The following is a 23,908-nucleotide window of genomic DNA, read 5'->3' as shown; positions in this document are numbered from 1 at the left end:
GTACCAGTATAACTGTCGGTTAGGGGTGTGATTTTCTATCAGTAGTTGTACCAGAGCAAGTCCTACTGTGGAGGCAATTTTACCAGTATAGCTATTCCCATACAGGAAGAGACCGGTACATGGTAAAACCACCTTTATACCACTAGATCTGCATCCACCCTAGAGGGTTGGTATTGCTGTAACTATCCCACTATGGCTACAGTGACACAACTTGCGTGCATAGACAAGGCCTTATTTATCCACACCAGAAATTTGCACTCATTTCTCCAACCCACAGCCCGGCTGGAAGGAGGAAGCACTGACTTCAGAGTATTCTCCCTGGGCTTCTCACAGCCAGCCGAGATGAAGGCGGGAAAGGGCTGATGACCAGGACAATAACTGGGACCTACCAAACTCTGTGTTTGAAGATCAGTTCCCACCCCAGCCACGCACCTTCCGAACTGGCTCTCTCCTTCCCATTCCCCAAGGCCTTCCTCCCACATTCTCCTTTCTGTCCATCATCTCACACTTTCCCTCAGCTTTGCACCTCTTCTCTCCAGGCAGGTAGCACTTACACCTTCGTACCCTACTTCACCCTCGGATGCTGTCAGAGGGAGGGGAGGATTATTATCCCAAGCCACAGAGAGGTGAAGGGACTTGCCCCGATGTCATCTTCAGAGCAAAACTCCCTTTTTGGAAGAGATGCTCTGGTCAAACACAGGTTATAGGGCCCAATGCAGGGGGAACTGGGGGGAAGTTCTCTGGCCTGTGCTCCGGAGGAGGTCAGACGACATGATCTCATGGTCCCTTCTGGCCTTGGAATCAATTAATCTCTGAATGAGGTGTCCCAGCCAATCACAGGCAGAGCTGGAAATAGAACCCAGGAGTCCAGGCTGGTTCTTAGCCCAGGTCATTGCCCTACTTCACCCCACTAATTACTAGTACACTGAAGCCTTCTACATGCTGACTCCAGACTGCCCTTGAACACCTCACCCCCCACCTGCCTTTTCTCAGCTTAGCAACAAATCGATACAGTGGAGACAGGTTTCCCAAATGCTGCCAACGCTGGGGAGGTTTCATCCTCACTTGCCTGAGAAGGACAAAGCTGGGGGTGCAGACGCTGGGCCCAACCATCTACCAGCGTCCTTGTCAAGGGAAAGCGAGTTTGTACATTGGACGTGGGTTTGCCACCAGCAAAGGAGATAAGTGGCAGGGGAGGGGGTGGGAGTCTGAAGCGAAACAAGTAAATAAAGCAGAAGATTCTCCTCCCACCTCAGCATTTACACCCCTTACAGCACTTCAACCAGGCATCTCAAAGCCCCTCAAACACAGGAATTAATTGAGCCCACAATCCCCCTGTGAGGCAGGGAAGTATTTACCCAGTTTTTTAAAAATGGGGAAACTGAGGCACAGAGGGAGGCTGCGACTGGCGCACGGTCACCCAGCCAGTCGAGCCAGAAGCAGAACCCAGATCTCCTAACTTCCAGTCCCCTCCTTTATCTATTAGGCCACACTTCCTACCCCATTCCAGTGAAATCATCCCCTTCCCTGTGGTAGCACGCTAGATTCTCATCTCAAAACAGCCTCCATGAACACAGCACTCAGTGGACTGAGGCATCAGCAGCTGGCTCTCACTAGCTGTCCCGGGCTCCAGAGTCTAAGTAACCTGCCCTGGAGGAGTTCTGTGGGGGGTCACGCTTCTCACTGTCTACCCTGGGAGATAGGCGGGTGCTGAGTCAGCTCAACAGGCTCTCCCCCTTCAGCCTACATTTCTTGCCCATTACGGCTCATCTCATTCTAGGTGCCCTGCAGCAGTGGAGAGAAAAACAACTTTGTGCTGAAAAAAGGACGGGAGAGGATGAGTAGCTGACCGAGGCCGTGGAATCACTACAGAGGCACCGACCGTCCCCCTGCACACACTTCCCAGTGTCTTCTTCACCAGTCACCCCGTCTTCAGGGCGCACACACACAGGGCCTCTAACCCAAATAGCTAGAGAACCACCCCTCCTCCACAGCATCTCTGCCACGGCTGCACACACCCGATGTATGCACTCAGATTAAAAGCCAGGCAGATGAAATACGGACTGCTGCAGCAGCTCCAGATCTGCACAATGGGGAAAGGACACAGGACAATAGAAAGGATTCCGCCCTGCTAAGCCGCACAGAAAAAGAGATTCTCTCCCAGCCAGGCAGCATCTGCAGCCAGCCAGCCAGCCGCAGGGTCGGACATGGGCAGAAACAGCAGGGCCAAAGCATCCTGGATAAGTTGGGACACAGACTACAAAGCACACGCAACCCAGTTTATGGGACCCAGGAGCCCTCTCACACACCCCGCCAGGGCCAATGCCTTCATCCAGGACCCCGGTCCACCCCCATAAGACCGTGCATACCCCAACCAAGCCCTTTACTGCTGTGATTTCAGCACAATCGCTCCCCCAGCCCGGGCACACCCTGCGAGTCATCTTCAGGCAGGAAGCAGCTCGCTGGTTTATTCCGTTAACTTCCTAACAAGAGCAGCCACTGCTGGGGTGACCTTTCCCTGCCTGATCCAGAGAAGCAGCCAGCTAGAACGGGATCCTTCTCGCACCATGCCGGGGAGCCAGCCCAGCCCCACAACACAAGGGGGGCAGGGAGGCTTCATGCTTGGAGATCGCCTATGGCCAGGGTTACATAAGGACAAGGGTTCGTCCCACCGAGGCTGTACTCACCTTTCTTCTTAAACAGAGCCAGGAGGGAGGGCAGGTTTCTGCTGAGGAAAACCACCATCCCGGCGACTGGCGGGCTCTGGCACCAAGGGACCCTCCAGAGATGGGGCTACGCAGCCAAGAACTCCTGCCACGCCAGGGGTCCCAGCTGAGGCTGCTGCCTTTATCCAGCTGCCCCCCAGCATTCAGCATCCCTGGCGCTTTCTGCTGCCTCTCTCCTTCACACTCATCTGTGCCTCGGGATCCGGCAGGAAGATGCACAAAACCAGCCGCACAGAGACGCTGCCAGTGCAGCAGCCTCCATACAGAGAGCGGGGCTGGAGAAGTGTGAACTCAAGGACAGGGAGAGGAGCGGGGCGAAGTGGGGGGAGGGATCTCATCTCCCTGGATCTCTGCATCTCCTTGGAGGCCAGCAGGGGAGTGAATACCGGCCCCCGCTGTTTCAACTGCACAGCTAATTCATTGAAAAAGAAAAGCAGCCCCTCCCCTGCACCCCCTCCTCCCCTCCAGGCCCAGTGTCTGTCCCCGAGCACAGATGCTGTATCCAGAGTGGGAAGAGTTCAGCAAACGCTTCGGCTTCCAGGAAACTAAATCCAGAGCAGCTGCCTGGAGCGATACAGCCCAGCAGGAACAAGCCTGTATGGGCTGCAGAGCAAAGGCAAGAGGGAGCCATGGGGCTTGATCCCAGCTCCCACCTAGAGGGGCCTGGGAAAGCCAGGGGAGCCGTCAGCCTGTGCCCATGGAAATTCCAGTGAGCCCTTTCACTGGGCCCTGCTGGAGGGAGCAGACCTGTTGCTCTCTTCCAAACCCAAGTTGCCAGCTGTCAGGAGCTAGCAGATTTTCAGCTGGAACTTCCACTCTGGCGTCCAGAGTAGCAGGGGCTTTTCCCCTGGACTAAGGGCAAGCCTTTGGCACAGACCAGTGTGATGAGGCAGACCCAGCTCAGGAGTAACTATCCCCAGGCTTGGATGGATAGAGACAGACAGACATGGGATGGGATGGGCAGGGGGTTGGACGGTTGTTCCCAGAGCACTAGGCAGTTTAACCCTGGTTGGCACAATCATTCCCCCCCGCCCCCTCCGAGCTCTCGGATAGCACTGGGGGATGGGACAATACGGAAAAACGACCCCAAAGCAGATCTAACCGACTAGCTCAGGAGGGATGAGATTGGCCCTAGTGCTGAGTCAGCGGGCACGCCCCAGCAGAGCAGCCTCCCTTCAGATACTGGGCCGACTTCTCTTTAACTGGGGAGAGGGGTGTGCAGGACACCTCGTCACCGAGCCGAGCAGGACATCCCTCCACCCCACTCCTGCATAGGGAGACATTCGCCCGGGGCCTGTCCCACCCAAGTGACCGGCGGTACTCCAGGGAGGGCATGACCCAAGAACACGCTGGCCTGGGGGCTGTCCCTGCCTGGACACATGTGGGGACAAGGAGTCTGGAAGGCTCTCGGGGAGAGGGAACTGGGGAATTATTAGCAACCCCACGGTCTGATAACCATCCCCCCGCCAAACCCCTGTGGGTCGCAGACCCTGTGGGTACTACAGAAACACCTATACAGTGGGGAGCCTGTTTAATGACTAGACTCCTGGATTCTATTCCTGGTTCTGCCACTGACTCCCTGTGATCCTGTGTGAGCCACAGCCCCACTTTTTGCCACGGTTTCCCCATCTGGAAAATGATGCTGACCTGTCTCCTCTCAGCACTAACGAAGGCTTGCAAAGTGGGAGGAACGCGCGAAGGGTAACTAACACAGACACGCATGGAGCTTTAGAGTAGCAGCCGGGTTAGTCTGTATCCGCAAAAAGAACAGGAGGACTTGTGGCACCATAGAGATTAACACATTTATTAGAGCATAAGCTTGGAGCACTTGACAAACACTGGCTAAGGCCAGGGCTACACTAGAAAGCTTTGCTGGCAGGGTTATCCTGCTAAGCCCCCCATGTGAAGACACAGTTTATACCGGCAAAAGAGTGCTTCTGCTGGTATAGCTTATACTGATTCTCTGAGCAACATAATCTGTGTCTGCAAAAGCATTTTTGGGCCAGTATAACTGCGCCTATCCGGGGGCCTTGGACAGTTTAGAAATGCCATACGAAACCCAACCACCACCCAGCTGCCACGGCTAGATCAGCAAACATTTCTTGTGTGGACCTGGCCTGAGCCTCATAGTCCCCTGAGAGGCAGATCAGAATTATCCTCATTTTCCAGAGGGGGAAACTGAGGCATAGCAAGGCGCTATGACTTGCCCAGGGGGTGACACAGAGTCTGGCAGAGCCAGGAATAGAACCCAGGGGTCTTGGCAACCAAACCAGACCACAAGCCCTCCCCACACCTCCCCGACCTGTTCCCTACAATGGTGCATGCCCCTCACTTGTCAGCATTCCCCAGCATTCCTCTCTGCCCCTCTCCAGCACTGGGGTCCCTTCCTCTCAAGCTCTGCTCCCCTCCCCTCGCATGGGCATCGCTGAGTTCATTCCCACTGGCTGGCATGGCCCTACCCCCACCCCTTCTGCTCTTCTAGGGAGCTGAACCTCTGTCTCACTGCTGAATATTCATCAGGACTATGGAGAGAGGATCCCCGGGAAGGACAGGCCAGCACCATCTGGCATGCGGGGAGGGCTGGGTCTGTTGCACAACCCAAGGAAAAGTGCAAGAGGCTGGCTGCAGCTGCAGTGTGGAGAGACAGAAGGGGAGTCTGCTAATTCTCCCTTGCAGTGTCCCTCATCCAGGGGGAAACAATGCCTGGCAGGGTGTGGGAAGGACACCAGGCAGCTGGGATCAGCGAGCACTGAGGAGGAGGGGGCCGGAGGGCCAAGCATTTGGGGGTGGGAGAGGAGCCCAGGGCAGGAAGGGAGCCGAGGGCTCTCTGTGCCCCTTCTCTTCCCCAGGGTACCCTACAGCCCCACCCTGCACAGGCTTCAGATCCAGTCCCTCTGGAGATTCATCTTCAGCCCCAGTTCTGAGGCTCATTTTTGTAAGTCCTGGTACGTAAGATGTCTCTGCCCCCTTGGGTGACCGCTCCCTGTTTCCCCCAGCCCTTAGACACAGGGCTCAGAGGGCCTTCCCTGCAGACCTTACAGACATGCTCCTGTGGGATTGCTCGGCACTGCCAGATGGGTCAGGCACATGTCCCAGACGGGGAGCACATGGGGCTGTTTGTACACGTATCACCGATGGCTCCGTCCTGTTCAGTGTTTGGAGAAAGGACAGAGGTTGACAGCATCAGACAAGCTGGATCCCTGCCAGGAGCATGTGTCCTTGAGGTCGCTATATTAACAGCGTGGCTGCTTCACTCTGCCTCGACCCAGCACTACATTCCAGCCAGAGCCTAGTCTGCGTGATGAGTCCATATGTCCAACATACAGCTCATGCTCCAGCAGGATCACACTGTAGGGAGTGAAGGACATGTCCCAAAATTGTCAGGAGCAGGGGACGGAACTGAAACTTCATCCAGAAGGCACTGGGCCAAGCTAGGAAGAGACAGCTGTTACCCAGGTGGTGGGGATTCCTATTTCCTTGGGAAAACGGGTATGGAAAGAAGCAGCGTTAACTAGTGGTTTGAGAATGGGGCAGGGAATCAGGGTCAGGTTCCCGAGTCCTACCCCTGGCTCTGCTGCCAACCTGCAGCACGACCTTGGGCAAGTCACCTAACCACTCTGTGCCTTGGTTTCCCATGTGTAAAATGGGAGGTGATGACAGTAATCAGTGACTCCCAGGCCAGTGGGATTGACTGATGTAAAGCTCTAAGTGCCAAGTATCAGCAAATTCACATTCCCTAGGAACGTGCTGTCAATATGCTACACACCATGGTCACTGGGAACCTCATGCCAGCGGAAACCAAGCCCCTACAATGAGCTAAAGAATCTCCAACAGCTGTTCACAGTACAGGGTCTATGACACGCAGCGGAGCAGTTCAGATTACATCCACTACTAGAAGACAATGGCATGCACAAATAAGCCAGTGCATCACACTACTATTACTACAAGGGCTCCACTCCTGTTTACTGGTTTAATTCCCTGTCCTTCACTTCAGAGGCCTAGTGGATAGAGCTGGGACCCAAGAGACCTGGGTTCTATTCTTGGCTCTGCCACTGGCCTGCTGGCTGTCCCTGGGCAAGTCACTTCCCCTCCCTGTGCCTTGGTTTCCCCATCAGGAAAGTGGGGATAACGACACTGACCTCCTCTGTAAAGCGCTTTGAGATCTGCTGATGAACAGAGCTATAAGAGCTGCTGATTATTGTTATTAACTGCACGTCCCCAGAAAATGGAACTCCCTGCGAGTCGATAGTTTTAACTGAAATGTCCATGCCAACACACTTTCCAGTCGTCGTCCGTTCCCTCGCCGCCCCCCCACACTCTAGTAAAGCTTGGTTATTTTAAAACATGCAGAAACGCCATTCTGTCTTGGGGACAGCACCTTCTGCTGCACAGCCCTTGCCTGATGCAGGTGGCGGGCAGACAGTGCCAGGGGAGGGGAGCGGGAGCCCCTAATCCCTTGGAAAGCATGTGGAATTCTTTTGATTTCCACCCTAGCTGTAATGGGATTGGGGACGGCCAATGAGAACAGAGCACTGGCATCTCCTCCAGAGCATCAGGGTACACTCAGCTCACTGTACTGGGGGCGGCTGGGTTCTCCCTTGGCCGTGTTCAAAGTGGGGTAGGAGGGATAGATTTCCCTGCCTTTGCTGGGGCTCACCCCTGGCCTCTTTGGATCTTCCTAAAGCGCCCCAGCCAGGAGGCCTCTGATCTCTGGTTCATGATGATGCTTTGCACTAAATGGCAGGCAGTTTCCAAATATTTTTTTTCTGCAGGAGGAGATTCCCAAAACTCTCGCCTCGCTTCCCCCTCCAGGGAGAAGACCCTCCCACACGTCCCATTTCCCCACCCCTGCCAGTTCCTGAGTCCAAACATGCTTTCTGGTGTGTGCCATTTAATTATCCGGTGAGACACAGCGGCAGATGGAAAGGAGTTCCCCAAAGCAGATGCACAGGAATCCATGTGCAGGTGGACAGCGTGAACAGGCAGCTCTTCCCCCCTCACCCCCTCACGCACCCCTTAGCTTTGCCGCTCTGCAGGGCAGGGACTGTGCTTCCCTCCCATATGGACAGCGCCTTGCACATTGTGCATGCCATCAGCCAACACACAGCCAGAGCTACCCACAGCCGTGGCATCTTGCATAGAACAACTTCCCTCTGAGCGGAACCCATGCGGATGCTGGTACACTGCATGGCCGGGGCGGTCGTTGCATCGCACTCTCCAACAAGTTTCCCTGTCTCTGAGCTCGCCATGCCCCCCGCCCCGCTCCTGTCAAAGCCAAAAGCCAGACACCCTCGAACATCAGCGTGTGATTGGGCCCTGCTAAATGAACACTTGCACAAAGGGCGGCGTTAGCTGCGGGTTGATGAAGCCCAGTTGTTTTCACAGCCTAAGTAGAATGCACTACAATTAAAAGGGCTGATAATGCACAAAGCGAGGAGCCACGTGCTGCGTTGAACGCTGCCCTACTCCTCTCCTTAGGCTGCTGTTGCAACACATCATGAGCCATGACATCAGCCATGGCAAACAGCGGGCATTGCTGCCAAAGGAGATGCTGCCCCTGGTACTATCCAGCACTGCAGGGAAGCAGAAGGGCATCCACAGCGGAAGAGTTCAGCTCTCCCTGCACCGACTGAACGGGAGAACCAAGCTCATCAGCTGGCTGCCACGCCGGGGAACAACTGTGACAGCCCATTGTGTCAGCGGCCCAGAAAACATGTTCCACTTTAGGGTCCAACCTACTCTCCCTTGCTACGGCAGAAAAGAGTTGCGTTAGTCACAAACCCATCCCAGCGTTTCCCACCTCAGCACTAAAGCCATTGGATAGTCTCTGGCTCTCCCAAATAGGCCCCCCGTCCAGCAAGGCACTTAAGCACATGCTCCCATGAGCAGTTCCCTCTGATTCAGGGGAATTCCCGGAAGTGCTATGTTGAATCGGGTCCGTAGCTCCTAGAAGGCTATTCCTCCATGCACATACACAGACCGTGGACATTGACCTTTAAGCTCAGGCAGCCCCATTCATGCACAGGGATCCACAGTGCTTTGCAAACGTTACTCGACACACGTTGTAGGAATCCCATCCCTGATCACGGGAACGCAGCCAGCTCTAGAGTGGAGCATGGCAGCTGCAGATGCAGCAACAGGAGTGAACAGCAGCAGCTTAGGGCATGAAGTGAAGGAGAGGTCTGCATCCACTTGAAATTGCACAGGCAGGATATAATTATCCCAACTGTAACGTGACCAGGACACCGGCGCCAACGCCCCTTCCCACATACGCAGAGCCACGAGATCTCTAATAACCGCAAAAGGTCAGGCCCTTGGGTTTACATGCTCAAAGCATGGGTTTCTGGTTCTCTCTCGGTACCTTACGTGGCTGCTAGAGTCTAATATGGCCACAGCTGCCCTTTCTACAACACCCAGTACTCCATTCCCAGACAAACAAGGGTTGTAGGTATGGCCCTGCCAGTGCACTGTATTTACGTACAGCACAGCTAGAAATACGGCAGGGTAGAATCCCAGCTCCGTAATACTCATACGGGCTCACCTAGGAAATGGACCAGCGAGACGCAGAAACTCAGCTGAAAGGGGAGACAGATAGACAGAAGTCTGAGCCTTTAGTGGAAGCTGCCGAGTTTCACGGCTGAGGAATTTAATCCAGCTGCAGCCTGTGCTGGTAGCAACATGTCCAGATGTAACTGGCATCTCACTCTCCATACGTCCTTGGTGAATTGCCCTGGATTTGCTCATCCCAGCCAGTACACACCGGCTGGATACACTAAGTAAGTAAGCTCCAGTTCAGAGAACCATGTGTCTGGTTCACATGAGCTCCCAGACTGGAGGCGAAGGAGCAAAAAGAGAAATCCTTCTGGATGAGGAAACCTTGGCCTCCCCATGCTGGAAGGTATCTCGGGCACAGTCTCCTTGGAGTGGATCCAGAGGCCATTAGCTCAAGCAAACGACGACTGACGAGAGAGCTTGGCTTGAGAAGGACTTTGGGATCTGGCCCCACCCCAAAGTAGAGAGATAGAAGCGCTCCTCTGGGGAGAACCACCGTGGGGAGGGTGCAAAGAGAGCACCAATAAGCAGGTTTTAAAAGCCAACTTTGCAACAACTCTGATAGACCCAACCACAAACCCCAATATTCCCTCCTAGCCTGGGACTTTGGCTCTCGCTTCTGAACCAATAGAAGTGCAGGCCCAAACGTAAAGATTCAAGAGATTCCAACATCTTGGATCTCAGCTGGCCATACAGGCCCCAAACATTGCCATTCACCCATCTACAGGTCACAGAGCCCATCGTGCTCATGCACCCACCCGAGCTGCACCTTTACTTCTCTAAGGCCTCTACTGTCTAGTGTGGGAGGCAGCCATTTTGTGTTCAGTTCAGTGCAGATTGTCACAAAGGTGCCCACACACACTGGGCTCTCTCCTGGAGGCTTTGCTTTTGTTCTTTCTTGTTTGTGGTTATGCTTCATCTGAAACAAAAGATATTCAGGCTGAACGTCTGTGTTTGGTCTTTGTGTTTGGAAAACACAATGCTCAGGTTAATACATTCTCCACCTGACCTTTGTGTTAACTAAGGCTTTGCCCAGGAGTACAGCATCAGAAAAACTGGGGAAATCTTAAGTATTGCTTTTAAGAAGAGGTTATTTAATAAAATAACTCAAAATATTAAAAGGAGGGAAATTTTGCCTAAATCCCCTCGACAGCTGGGAAGAGATCACACAGAAAAGATTGGTTTGGACCACTGACGGGAGAAGGAGAGGAGACTTCCATTCCTCTAGCTCTTCTCAGACAGAAGGCACTTTACAGACCGTACCAACAATCACCAACAGGAATAATTCCACCCACCCCTGAGATGCAGCTGCTTCTGGGGTGGAGCAGGGCACCTGGTCCACAGCTCACAGTTACACAACAATACAGTTGATTACAACAATACAGTTGTATTGTACAACAATACATAGAATGCACAACGACAGCAGCAGGACACTACCATGTGCCACACACAGGCATCCAAATGCCTGCCAGGAGCCCTGCACTGACTCTAAGCAATTCCTGAAAGCGAATTTAACTGAAAAATATAGAGGAAATTCTGCTTCCCAGCCATTTCTCCTTTGTGGCACAGGCTCAGCAGACGGAGGCAAAGGTCTAGACTACAATGCAGGGCTAAGAAAGCGCAGAGCAGAGGCTGCAGGTTGGTTTGGGAGGCATCCAGCTGGTCCCACTGACGGGGGTGCCCAACACTCGTCAGTGCCTCCCTGGTTGTCACAATGAGACAGAGCCGGATCTGCAACCGAGGTGCTACTCGGTGCAAATCAATCTGGAGTCACTGCTGCGGACACAGAGCTTGCAAAAGCGGACAGCCACCAGCACCGTGGGGCCTGACCCAAACACAGCAACCTCAGCCTCGGCTCTAATCACTCCGACTGGGGCACAGGCAGCTCCAGTCTAGCTCTCTGCATGCCAGTACCACACAGGACACAGCAGCTACCCACCAGGCCTGGAGTAAAGCAAAAGGGTGCCATGGACTCTAGCCACTGCAGCCCCAGGCCAACAGCAGCGGGGTATGGGGGGGTGCACCCCACACAGCAGGATGAAGAGACCTCTCCGCTGGTCACCCCTGGGGACGGAGCATCACAGTGAGTTACAGCCCCAGCCTTTCACTTCCAGGAGCCTAAACTCACGAGAGAGAGAGCTGGGGCTTGGCAGGCTCTGCTGTAGAGAGACCCAGAGCCAGGACAGACAGGGCGCTGCAGATCAGAACTGAAGCGCCCTGGCAGGGCACTGGGGGGAGCAGGACTGGAACTGGAGAAGATGCTGATCAGAACTGAGGGCCACTGGCAGAGCTGCGGCTGCAGGAGGGATCCAAGACTGAAGTAAAAGTGCAGGTTAGGATTGAGGAGCCTCTGCAGAGCTGTGGGATGCCAGGTCAGGAACAGGCACTGCTCAGGGAGGTGGGGAGGGGCTCCACCCAGTCCCACAGCTGCACGGTGGAAGCCGGCAGTTGCCTGACCGGAGTTTGCATGTCTTGGGACAGTGCTGCTAGCTCAGGAATAAGTAAACACAAGGGCTCGCTGGGTGTTTCTCTAGAGCGAGAGAAACTATGTTTCATGCCAGACCTAGGCCTGAACTCTCTGTGCTCTGCAGCTTTCAGTGGACTCAGCTTTTGGAGGAGCCTCCAAACATCCATCTCAATCATCTCCACCGCAATGCCTCAACTTGCCTGCTCCCTCTGCAAACGATCCTGCAGCAGGAGGCAGGGAAACACCCAGTTCGGGCAGCCCCCTTCCACCACCACTGACTTGCGGGAGAAAAACGAAAAGCAGGGGTTGTTGGGGAGGCTAGTCAAAGGGGGTGGAGATGGGGAGCAGCAAGGACCAGAGAGATTAAAGTAGAGGAAAAGCCGGTTTATCTTTCTCTGCAATGCTCAGTCCTGGGAGCCTCGGGGCTCGCCACACACAACCAGGTCTCTCCCTTCAATCTCAGCACCATCACTCACCCCCAGTCCAGGACAAGAGATGCTGCATGCAACCTGCAGGGCCTCCAGATAGGCTGTTGCTGACACACACCCTCATGGGCTTGTTTCTGCAGCATGCACCAGGATACTGACCAAGGGCATGCAGATGTGCTCAAATGTACAACCAGCCAGGGTGTGTGCATTTGTCTGTCTGTCTGTCTTCCTCCTGCAGCCTTCTTGCTGTAACTGAATTGGTGATCCCCTTGGGATCCTGCTGTAAATCTGAATAAAGCTAAAGAAATGGAAATTCTCTTGAGAAATGTGCTGTCCAACTGGCCTAGGGGCTACGCTGCAGGTGTTTGCTACAAGAGGAAAGGAATAGCTACAATAAAGAGCATCTTAGAGCAGGGCTTTCAGCAAAACTCGGCTCTATGCAATTTCATCTATTTCCAGCTCACGTACTGACTTGCCATGTGGTCTCGGAGAAGTCACCCTCTGTACCTCAGTTTCCCCTTCTGTAAAATGGGGAGATCATCATCTCCCTCCAGGCATACTGTAGCATCTAAGTTACAACAGAGGCAAGGTGAGCATGTCCCTGTTTAGGGGACTTGTGCTACCACCTGCTCCAGTTCTCAAAGCCGTTTCCTGGCAAAGGGCAAAGCTGGTGCTCCCATCACAACCCAGCTCTCTCTCTCTCTCTCTCTGTCTCTCAAAATGGTGACCATCACCATCTGGTCCCAAGCCATGTGCATTTACATAGGGCAGCTGGAAAGCTGATTAGCTACGGTTTGCAAGTGCTTCTCTGAAAATCCCCGTAGACGTGTATCTTACATTACAAGGGGGATCCCAAAGCCCTCAGCCTATATAGAACACCAAAATTTAGCCACTTCTTAGGTAGAGGAAGCAGCCAACTGGAGGGCTAGTGGAAAGCTTGCTGCACAGCAGTGGTGGAGGGGGCAGATTTTGGCCATGGATAAACACCATGGGATCTGACCTGAGTTGTTAAACGTCTCAGAGCCCAGCTCACAGCAAACGGTCTGGGACTCCACCTATTTCAAGACAGGAGAAGGGCGGAGACACCCCTACTGAGACTTGAAACCGTGCCACTGGGGCATCCGACCCCCAGTGTTTGTCCAAGACCCTGTTTCAAAGCAGCTCAAACCATTTTCTGTGAAATCCTCTCCTTCCTTCTGCACTGGGCGCAGCAGCAAGGGCAGGTCCCATTACCAGAAGTGGACCAAAGGCCAGAGGCTCCAAGGAGACTGAGGGGGGCTCTGTGAGCTTCATCCTCATGGCTCCTCGCATGGCATTTGCTGGCTAGGAAGGGCCCACACTGCACAGGAATTAAGATCCCAGCATTTTGCCTCTCATTAGAGCCAGTTAAATAACCAGTTAGGTGGCTTGGGCAGAGTTAGCTACCCTAACAAGCTCCTTCCACACTGGGAAGGACGCTGATTCTTTCAGGCAACACACATGCTGAGTCTGCTCACCTCTCACCTATACACATCTCCTCTAGGGGTGATCCATTCACCCACGATTCATACTCTGGGATAGCACAGGCCAGCCGCCCCCAAGGGCACCTCCATTTCCTCACCCATCACACCTTCGCTTCTCTACCTGCCCCTGCTCACAGCCACACCCAAACACACCCTCGCCTTTACAGCACACACCGTTCACTCTAAGGCCACTTTCAGGAGGACATCACTTACTTGAAGAGATTTTCATGTCCTTATCTCACAAGCTGGTCTAATGGCTGGAGCACAGGACAGGCCTGGCAGCCAGGACTCCTGGGTTCTATTTCCTGCCTCCTGACCCTTGGGTAAATCATTTAGGCCTAAATGTTCAAAAGCACCTGCAAATTTTGAGTGTCCACCGGAGACATCTAGGACCTAATATGCAGAGGCGCTGACCCCTCTCAGATCCCATTGGCTGCAATGGGCAGTGAAGGAGACTATTTGACAATGACCTGTGGCTAGGGTGGATAAAAATCAATGATTTTTTTTTGTTATTTAAATCGGATTTTTTGGATAGGTTTTTCCTCAAAAAGAATTTTATCTAAAGATAGTTTTAATTAAGATACGTTACAGGCGAGTCTCATCTTACGCACATTTAACATACGCAAATTCAGCTTTGCGCAGTCAGCCAAAAAAAAAAAAAAAGAGAGAGAGAGAGAGAGAGAGAGAGAGAGAGAAAAACCAGGTGCAGGTGATGCCGCCCGCCATTACACTGAAAGTAATTTTGACGATTCGTGATTTTCGCTTTACGCGCTGATTGCGGAACGTAACCCCAGCGTCAGCTGAGACTCGCCTCTATAGCTCAAAGATCTCTCGTCGTGGAACAGGGACTGTAAATTCTAATTCTATCCTATGAGACAATACATTCATGTCATGTTTAAGAAAAGTTTTGTACATGAGTTCCAATAGTTCATGGATTAGGGACTCGGTTTTATGGGGCTCCAGGGGCTTCTGTATAGATGATTTAGGTGAATCTTTCTATCGACCCAATGGGACTCGGTGCTCAGCCTAGGAGATGCCACCAGAGATGCTTAGTTTTGCGGTTCTCAAACTGTGGATTTGTGTCTCCAGAGGTAACATGCTTGTTAACAGAAAAAATGTTTTTAAATAAATAAATAAAGAGAGAGAGAGATGAGAAATAACAGATCTCAACCCTATTGTCCCTCTGCAAATTTGGGTACACAGAGTCAATCCCTTACCTCTTTCTAAAAGCGCAAAGTTTCAAAAAGTTCAATGAATGGAAGATTGTTAGGGGCAGAATAGACCTGAACAAGGAAAAGAAGTCTGGAGATAAATGTGAGACAGGAGGGACAGGCAGTAGAAACGGCTTGAGCAGCATATTCCAGAAGTCTTGAGGTCTTTCTGATTTGAGATCTAGCATACCATTCTCTCACTAGAAGGGAAAACCTATAATGGCAGCAGGCGTAAAAGAGACCCAGTTTGGGAATAAGAACCATTCAAGAAATATATGTTTACTGATGATGTTTTAAAGAAAGTCACACCAGTGAGCTGGTGGAAGTCACTTAAGCACTTGGATTCAGACTGTTGAAGTGATAATCTCACTTTTACCAGCAGTAGCTTCTTCTGCCTGTGTAGAAAGAATATTTTCTTCCTTTGGACTAATTCATTCCAAATTGAGAAATCGTTTGGGACCTGAAAAAGCAGGAAAGCTTGTTTTTCCTTTTCCAGATTATGAACAAACAGGAAAATGAAGGTGAAGACGACTGAGTTACCTGCAGAAGCCAATATTTTAAATTTCTCATATTGGCCTGGCTGACACAGTTAAATGGAATTTTTTTTTAAACCAAAAATTAAATCAACTATTTTAGTTAAAAACAATTTTAACAAAAACATACCTGATATAAAAAACTTGAATGTTTAACTAAATTCAAAAATTCATATGCTTGTTTTGTTAAAATATTAGATGTTTGCTGTTGAAGAAAAAAAATCCAGAATACATAATGTTGTTGTTTTAGTTAAATAAAACAACCTTAATGTCTGTCTGGTGATGTTCTCCTCCTAATACAGCATGGCAAGAAAATCCTCCAATTAATGATTAACCTGTTGAATTGGAGATAGTTCATCTCCCAGTGACTTCATAAATATCTGCTTCAATTACCTTTGTTAAATGAAATAACCAAACAATCATTCATATTCTGATATAGCTGTCAAACTAATCTGAAAAGTTTTCAAAACAAATCACTTTAAAAATTTATAGTGTGTACCTTCTAAAAATGAAATCTACGTCTGTCTCTGAGTTGTGAAGAATAGGTATTAAGGTGATAACAACCAACAAGAATGCACTTTTATGTAGAAATCCAGGATTAAATTGAGTCTCCCTGACTAGTGATTTAAATCAAATCCACCCTGCCTGTGGCCCAGTCCTATCACGCTTAGCCAGTTCCTACTTAGGCTTCAACAAGAGTAAAAACCAAGTCAGGAGCCCAGGTTCCTAGGTTAAGAGCACAAGGCTTAGCCCAATATCAGAATTAAGGTCGGGGGGACAAACACATTTCCCCCCCTTTTAAACATTCTCTTCTATTTGCTAAAGGAACTTGTCTGGAATCCACGCCCTTGTTGTTCTGAGAGTCTTGTATCCGGATTTGCATCCCCCTGGCACACAGCAGCAACAGGCTCTTTCAAGGCCAGAGGAAAAGTGCAACAATATGTCTGATGGCATAGCAGCAGTACCCCTTGCAGTTACAGAGACTACTGGCAGCCCCTTTCCAAAACCATTATTTTTCAAGGGTTGCAACCTGTGTTAAACGCCTCGCTGGGCTGAGAGGTTCAGAGCCCCACACCTCAGCCCAGGAAATCTTCTCACAAGGAATAAATAATCCAGGTTCCCATTTCTAACCCCAATTAGGATTCAACATGCAGAGGGAAATATAACGTTATTGCAACACATACACCTGCTCTGGATATGGCCGTAAGTGGAAAAACAACCTGGGTATTTTTTTTTCTCCAACCAGTTCCCCCTGCACACATGGAAAGCTACAGCCTTGGCACACTAGATTGTAACCAGGCAAGAACCACAAAAGAATAAGCCTTGATGCAATCCACTATAGGAATTACTATATTGGAAAAGACTGGTGGTCCATCCAGTCTAGCAACCTGCCTCCAGCAATTGCTTGTACCAGCTGCTTTAAAAGAACGGAACACACTTTTTTGTGCAATACTGGCTCATCAAATTCCTTCCTGACCCCAGTTAGTGAGCAACATGTGCCCTGAAGCCTGAGGATTGGTGGCCCCTTGGAATTTCATCCAGTTGCAGATGTCATTCTTATCACAATATTTAGCAATTCTCTGCTAGCCCCCCTGGAAGGCTCTAAAACCTTTACTAATATTTAGGGATAAATCCTCACAACGTAGCTGAGAAGTATGTAGTCACATTATCACCCCCAATTTACTGAACAAGATGGAGACAAGAACAGAGATGCTAAGTGACTTGCTCAAAGTCACACAAATGTCAGAACTCTGGTTTCCTGAAGTCCAGTTGCATGCTCTGGCCACTAGACAATGCTGCCCTCCCTGTGAGTATTTCTACATTATACAGCAAACTTCCACAAGTTAATTACATGCCATGACCATAGCACCAATAAGCAGTAATGGCTTCTACCAGCTCTACGGTCTCCACATTAGGCCTGGCATCGGCGCACATTAAAAGCAGGAAACGTTGAGGCACAGAAGTGTAACTGCAGGGCCTGATCCTACAATCCTCACTGAGGCAAAGTGGGAGTCAGGATCAGGCCCCAAGGGAAGACGAAGCACCCGCAGTAACTCAACGACTCAGCCTTTCAGATTTAGGGGCACACGTTCGACATCGCTCCAGCACTGGGTTTAGAAAAGCTGCAATATCTTGTGTCTCGGCTCCCCTTAATATAGCTGTTCCATTCCATCAGTGACCTCAGCCTCATTCCTCCTCTCAACGATCCCCACCCCTGTGCCTCTGCCTGCCCTCCTGAGAAAAGCCACCTAACAGGTTTTAAGGTAAATACAGATTTCCTCTGGAGCCGGAGCCGAGCAGGAGGAGCCCAGGCCCTGGAGAGCAGAGCGGTGCAGACAATAAGGAGACTGAAGGGGTGGCAATCAGCAATTTTGCGAATACAGACTAGCCCGGCCACTACTCTGAAACCAATCAGCAAGCAGACCACTTCAGACTGTGATCTTGTCAAAGAGCTGTACAGGGTCAGCTCCGGTCAGAGCACAGATGGGGCTGAGAGGGCCAAGGAAAACCCAGGGTGTTGCACAAAGGGCTGCCAGTGAGTGAGCATGCTGAGTCAGGATTGAACTAAGGCACCAGCATGGTGCCAGAGGACGGGGTGTTCCTAGAGGTGCTGACGAGGTCATGACCCCCGGAGACAGGAGAGATTCCATAATACTTTCTTCTACAGGTTTAGATACACGTGGCCCACACACCAAGGCTAATGCCCACTGCCTACCTATATACCGGGTTCGTTTTCAAATGGATGCATTGTTCTTCTTCACTTCCTGTCCTAAACTTCTGAAGTGTTGCAGAGCGCTGCTGTGCTCCACCCACAGCTGGCTGCATTTCAGCCCCAGGTGAAACAAGTCATATATTGCATGTGGAGGAATTAAAGCTGCTCTGTAAATATCAAATACTAACGTGAAAGGTCAGCGACTGGATTTCCTGATCCTGATTCACACAGGGAGGGAGGCAGATTACTGACATGAGCACGTGACCTTGCACACCCTTCCACGTGCAGGTACTTTACCACGCAGCCAACAGCAACCACATGTGCTCTCTGTGCACTGAGCCAACACGCAATCAGGACTCCATCACTCACATCCTTGCACACCCTGCTGCCCATCACACATGTGCCCGTGCCCACATGCTTATCACATGTGTCCTGCCACACAGAAAGGCCTTACTATAGGCACATCAACCCCCCCCCACATGTTCTCACACTGGATCGGATACTGCAGAGTTGGGGGGGGGGGTGGCGGATTCTTATTTGAGGCGGTGGCTCCTGCTCTCTCTTACCCAAGAGGAACAAGACCTATGATGCCAGCTTTACAGCCCTCCTCTGCAGCTTCATCCAGGCTCTAACCTTCTCCCAGTGGACAGCAAGAGCCTTCACCATTGCAGCAGCTTGCTGCTGTCCCTGCCAGCAAAAGAGAGAGAGGACAGAGACGGTGGAGAAGTGCAAGAACAGGCCTGTCTCTACTAGGGTTGCCAATTTTGGCGGACAAATTCCTGGACGTTTCATCACATGACATAAGCTTTAATTAATCTTTAATTCCTGGAGACTGCAAGACAATCCTGGAGGGTTGGCAACCAGTTTCTCCTTATGGAACCTGCTGGTGGTAGGACAGGAAGTGGGAGCAAAGCAGAGGGAGGAAGTGAGGGAGGCTAGCAACGGGGAGCTGCTAGGCGCAGCACACAGAGGCTGCTTCCACAACAGGCTTCCCACAGGAGAAGCTTTGTGAAGCTGTTAAATGGGGAGTCCCCTCCCACCCCTCTCGGGAAAGGAGGAGGAGGTGCCCCCTCGGCAGGACCCAGCCTGTCAGAGCTAAATCCTGGAGATGGCTCTCCTGCGAGAGGAGCCCCATTCATCATCACCACCTCTGCAGATCTATCCCAAGAGCATGAGTTAGCATGGGGGAGGAGAAGTGTTTTTTTAGCCAGTGTCAGCCAAGGTCCTGGCCAGCCAGCACAGCAGGCCAGGTGTCTCCCCACCACGAGCCCCAGGATTCTGGTGCCCAGAGGGAGCGCCTGTACTTATTGTGACAAACATGTTCCCCGGCTGCTGAGGGTTGAACCCCCTCTTATCAAGTTGCGGTTTATACACAGACCCAGCCCAGATTCTTTGATTGTCTCTCACTGGCTTAGTGCACCTGGCGGTGTTAACACAGCCGGCTAGGCTAGAAAGAATCACCGCATCTGTGCTGGCTTCCTCAATAAACCATTCAGAGGTGGGTACAGCAAGGGCCTGTAAGCATCTGGCCTTCTAGACCCAGACCATAGGGACGGTCCCCTCACAAACATCCGACCCAGGAAGCACCATGCCCTCCCTTCTCCAAGGCTGGGAAAGAATCTGGCCATAAGCATGGCACGGCTCCTCCTTAGTGTGGGCTACCAAAAGGCAACACTGAACAGCCCCATGGATAACGGAGAAGCTGCAGGTGTGGGTTACTGGGGTCATGGTAGCAGGGATCCACCTCATTTCTCCAAACCCTGCAGCCCAGGGGATTTTTGAAAGCAGTGTATCCCCCAGGGAACATGGACCCAGCCACTGGGCAGAGCCATTTCAAAGGAAATTACTTCTGTGCTGGTGAAAGGGGTTGGACCAGCAGCCCTACAGACTGGACTCCTCCAGCGACACAGTGGCTGCAGCTGCATTAGCTACCCAGGAGGCAAGGGAGGCAGAGGATGGTTCTGTCTTTGTGACCCATTCAGTCCTGGCCTTTCTATACAGACTGCAGTGCCCAACGTGATGTTGGTTCCCTATGGGAAATAAACTGAGCCCACAGAGCTGTGACGGTCAGTCTGTTCACTTGCTTTTACAGAGCAGAGTTACTAGCTACCTGCTTCACATGTTCAGCTGTCTCCACCCTGCAGGGTTCAGGACACTTCCCCAAATGTGTGGGGACGCGTCACAGACCTGGCAAACAAAACAATTAACCATCAAGCTGGATCGCTGAGGGGAACACTCCCCAGCACTGTCTGACCAAAGCTGCTACTCCCAGATAGGGTGACAAGACAGCAAGTGTGAAAACCCCCATCCGGTCCCGATTTAATAGGCACCTATATAAAACCAAGCCTCAAATATTGGGACTGTCCCTATAAAATCGGGACATCTGGCCACCCTACTCCCAGATGGCAATAGATGATCCAGTTCTTTCAGACTTCTTTAAGCACTGGGGGCCACAACAAGCATTGCGGGGCTGTCACCGGCAGCCCTCAGCATTGGGCCATTCCTCCCGAGTCTGTGTGCTGCGCGCCGGGGGGGGAGGCTCAGCTGCGGACGGTGCCAAGAAGGAAGCAGTGTGAACGCGGAACCCGGTGCTCGTGGCGACCCAGCAGCAGCTGGCTTCACTGGCCACCTTGTTTCCGTTGGGTGCAGTTTGGCCAGAAGCCACGTTCCGCTGCCATGACTCAGCGAGCGCCTGGTGTGCCCCTCCCAATAAGGAGATCAAGAACTCCCGTCTCCATGGAGTTCAAGGACTGCGAAGGCCCTTTCAGAGGGAGCAAGGGGATAAGGTGCTGCAAACCCTGTGGGGCAAGGAGTGGGATTCCTCCCAGTGCAGGGTGGGCAGAGTTTGATCCAACATGGGTGCGGGTGGGGGGTTGTTTCCATGGAGGCATAAGAGTTTGTAACTTTTTGGGTATGGCCAGCCCGGGGCAGGGCTGGGTTCTGAGAACACAGCGTCCAAGGACAAACAGAGTGCCAGGTGGGGGAGCGAAGGATCAGGTTACAGGTGACCGGCAGGGCAGGTACAGCCCCAGGAATCAACCCAAAGCGATGCCCTGCCTCCATCTCCTGGGAGGGAGAGGGAACATCCTGGGCTCCTCATTCAGCCTCACCTTGAGTGACCCCATCTCCGGCCCACCTTTTCCTGCGTTGCAGGAGTTCCCCTGCGGTTGCCCCTGCCCATGGGGATCAGAAGGAAATAGATGCCCTGCTAGGGCAGCATTCAAGCACCCTCTGCTGCTTCTGCCCCTGGCCTGAGCACTGGGCCTGAGCTGCCTCTGCCCGGAGCACTGGCCACAGCAAAGTGAAACTGACTAGGTTCTCCCAAAAGCTTCCTTCTGGCCCTGGCTTGGCATCACAAGTGCTGTGTCCAGGGGCAGGCAGAAGGGGAGGAGGGAGGAAGGGTAAGGAGCAGAGAGAGAGAGAAATCAGGAGAGGAAAGGTGAAGAGAGAAGAAAACCCATGGAAAGGAGGAGGGACGCACCGAAGTGCAAGAGGGGAGCGGGAGCTGCATTGCTTGGTGCAGCAGCTGCATGGATTGGGGACTGAATTTGGACCCTCTGTCCACAGACTCACAGGGGCTGTGAGCATGGGGGAGTGAGAAACACTCAGCATTTGCCAGCGCCCCCCTCTGCCCAGCGGAAATATCTGCAGCAGTAACCGTGGAGGGAGCAGTGTCCTGCAGTGCAGAAGCTATGGGGTGGGGAATGAGAAGGGGGGAAGATGGGAACATCCTGTCCCAAACACCCTCCCTGCCCAAAGAAAGGAGAAAATGCTGAGCCAAACAGGGAGTGATGCAGAACGTTGGGGGAGTGACAGAGACACAGGGTTAGTGGGATGGAAGGCGATTTAGAAGTTTAATGTTGAGGGGAAGATTCTCTCCAATTTATTCAGCTACTGGTCCAATCATCAGTAGTAATTAGCCAGCCTGGTAACTGAAACCCAGATCCATCTCCCTTCCCACATTTGAAAGACCAGGAATGAGGCCGATGGGGAATTACCTGACCACTCAGACAGAGAATGTGTTTAACCCCCTATCCAGGGAAGGGAAGAATCCACCCTCCGCACCCATGTAATCCCCCACACCGGTGTGTCCCCTGCTCCCCAAAAGGGCTGAATCCCTAGCCCCAGAGACCACACCCTCCCTCTGCAGATGGAGAGAGGGTGCCTCAGCAACCTGGCCTGCTCCCTCAGGATCTTCCTTGTGCTCGCCGAACACACCCTGCCCCCAGCCTAGTGATCCCAGCCACACGCACTGCAAAATGCTGAAGCAACACAATGCAAATTCTTTCACTTCATGGCCTCTGTTCCGTTCCCATGGAGCCAGGGCAGAGAACAAACAGAACTCATTCTATGTTTTCTCAGCACCTTCTGCCCGATGCCCTTCCCCCTCTCACTTCACCCAATTCTTCCTTCCTCCCTCCCTCCCCAACCCCATTCACTCTCCTTCTCCTCTCAGCCCCGCAGTTGTAATGTCCCCATCACTGTAACGGCTAGGTCCTTCTTTCTGGTGTCCCACGGGGATGCCAGCAGAAAAGTTCATGTTCAGGGCCCTGCTGCACCAGCTAAGTGAAAGCCTGTTCATGCGCACTTTCCCCACACCCAGCGGGATCAAAGCCAGGCATTCATGGAGTGCCCACTACCGTAACACCTAGGCACCAGAAGGGGAGCTGGCTCCCCTAAAGGCATCACACAGAGCCCCGCAGTGGGAGCATGTCTGATATTCTTGGCTAGGAAGGTAGCGAGGTGACACATCGCTCACCAACCTCATGTTCCAGGCCCAAGGATCCAGCTAGAAAGAATGTGAATCCAATGAGGGAACGGATCTGCCTGGAAATTGGTCAGCCTTCGTATCCCAGGGGAGTGAGGGGGCCAAGGTTGGTGGTGGACATTCCCATGTGGGTTGGTCTCTCCCCTCACTGCTCCCCCAAGACTATTCAGGTCCAGTGCCCCTCCAGTAACTGCTGCTCACTTGGAGAGGGGTTGGGTGCACATCACAGCCCTCTGCCCCACACAGTCACCAAGAAATAATGAAGGCCCAAAGCCAGGCAAGAGAGATCCAAGAGGAGCAGAAAGTTTTCTCCCAGGAAGGCCTAACCACCCACCCCATACAGCCAGGTCCAACCACCCTCCCCATACCCACCCCAGGCCCCAGACTGCAAGGCCCAGATACCCCTCTCCCTGCCTTCCCCAAGTCCCACACCAACTGGCCAGGCTCTTGCCTCCACTCCCCTAGACCTGTTTTACGCCTCGCAAATCTGATTTCCAGATCCTCCCATAGTAATGGGAAAACTGGAACGCACTCTCCACTCCTGGTACCCATAATCCCGTCCACACCAGTTGACCAGTCCAGCACCACTCAACTTCACTCTGCATTCACTATTCTGGATGAACCCAGCCAACTCCCCCAAGTCAAATGCCTACAGAGACCTGCTCGTGGGCTAACCCTCACTTCCAACACTGGACGAGGAGGGCAGCCCTGGCACAGAAAGAGTTTGCCACAATCCTTCCTCATTGCAAAGCTTTGTGGGATCATCCTACAGCCAGTCCCAGCCTCCCCGCTGCAACCTGCACTGAGAAGTTACAATGGCAAGTGGAAACCGAGATGTGGCTGATCCAGGCAAATTCAGACGGGGTGTGAGTGACCAACTGGCGAATGGGTCTTAGAGTCAGTGCTGGGGATGTGTTAGTTTGACCCCCCAAAGTCCCAGAATTCCAGTGGATTCTGGTAGTATCCCACAATGCACTGTGACCCAGAATGCACAGAGCCTAGCGGAGG

At 52.3% G+C, this 23,908-nt stretch overlaps 1 protein-coding gene across 3 annotated transcripts in view; it reads right to left on the bottom strand.

Moving 5' to 3' along the window:
• The window catches only part of NHSL3 (NHS like 3), a 55,701-nt gene that overhangs the window by 14,306 nt on the left and 17,487 nt on the right, over positions 1 to 23,908 (bottom strand). The window contains exon 1 of one of the 3 annotated variants that reach the window (XM_073317737.2): positions 2,688 to 3,019. The exons of the other annotated variants lie outside the window; for them this stretch is intronic. Within the exon in view, the coding sequence (XP_073173838.1) occupies positions 2,688 to 2,745 (58 nt within the window). The 5' untranslated portion in view covers positions 2,746 to 3,019. Of the gene's footprint in view, positions 1 to 2,687; positions 3,020 to 23,908 lie in introns of those variants that run through there. 3 annotated transcript variants of the gene reach the window in all.

The sequence above is a fragment of the Lepidochelys kempii genome, chromosome 19 (genome assembly GCF_965140285.1).
Source record: "Lepidochelys kempii isolate rLepKem1 chromosome 19, rLepKem1.hap1, whole genome shotgun sequence".
Lineage (NCBI taxonomy): Eukaryota > Metazoa > Chordata > Testudines > Cheloniidae > Lepidochelys > Lepidochelys kempii.
The sequence above is the reverse complement of the archived record's forward strand: the minus strand, read 5'-3'. Positions and strand labels throughout refer to the sequence as shown.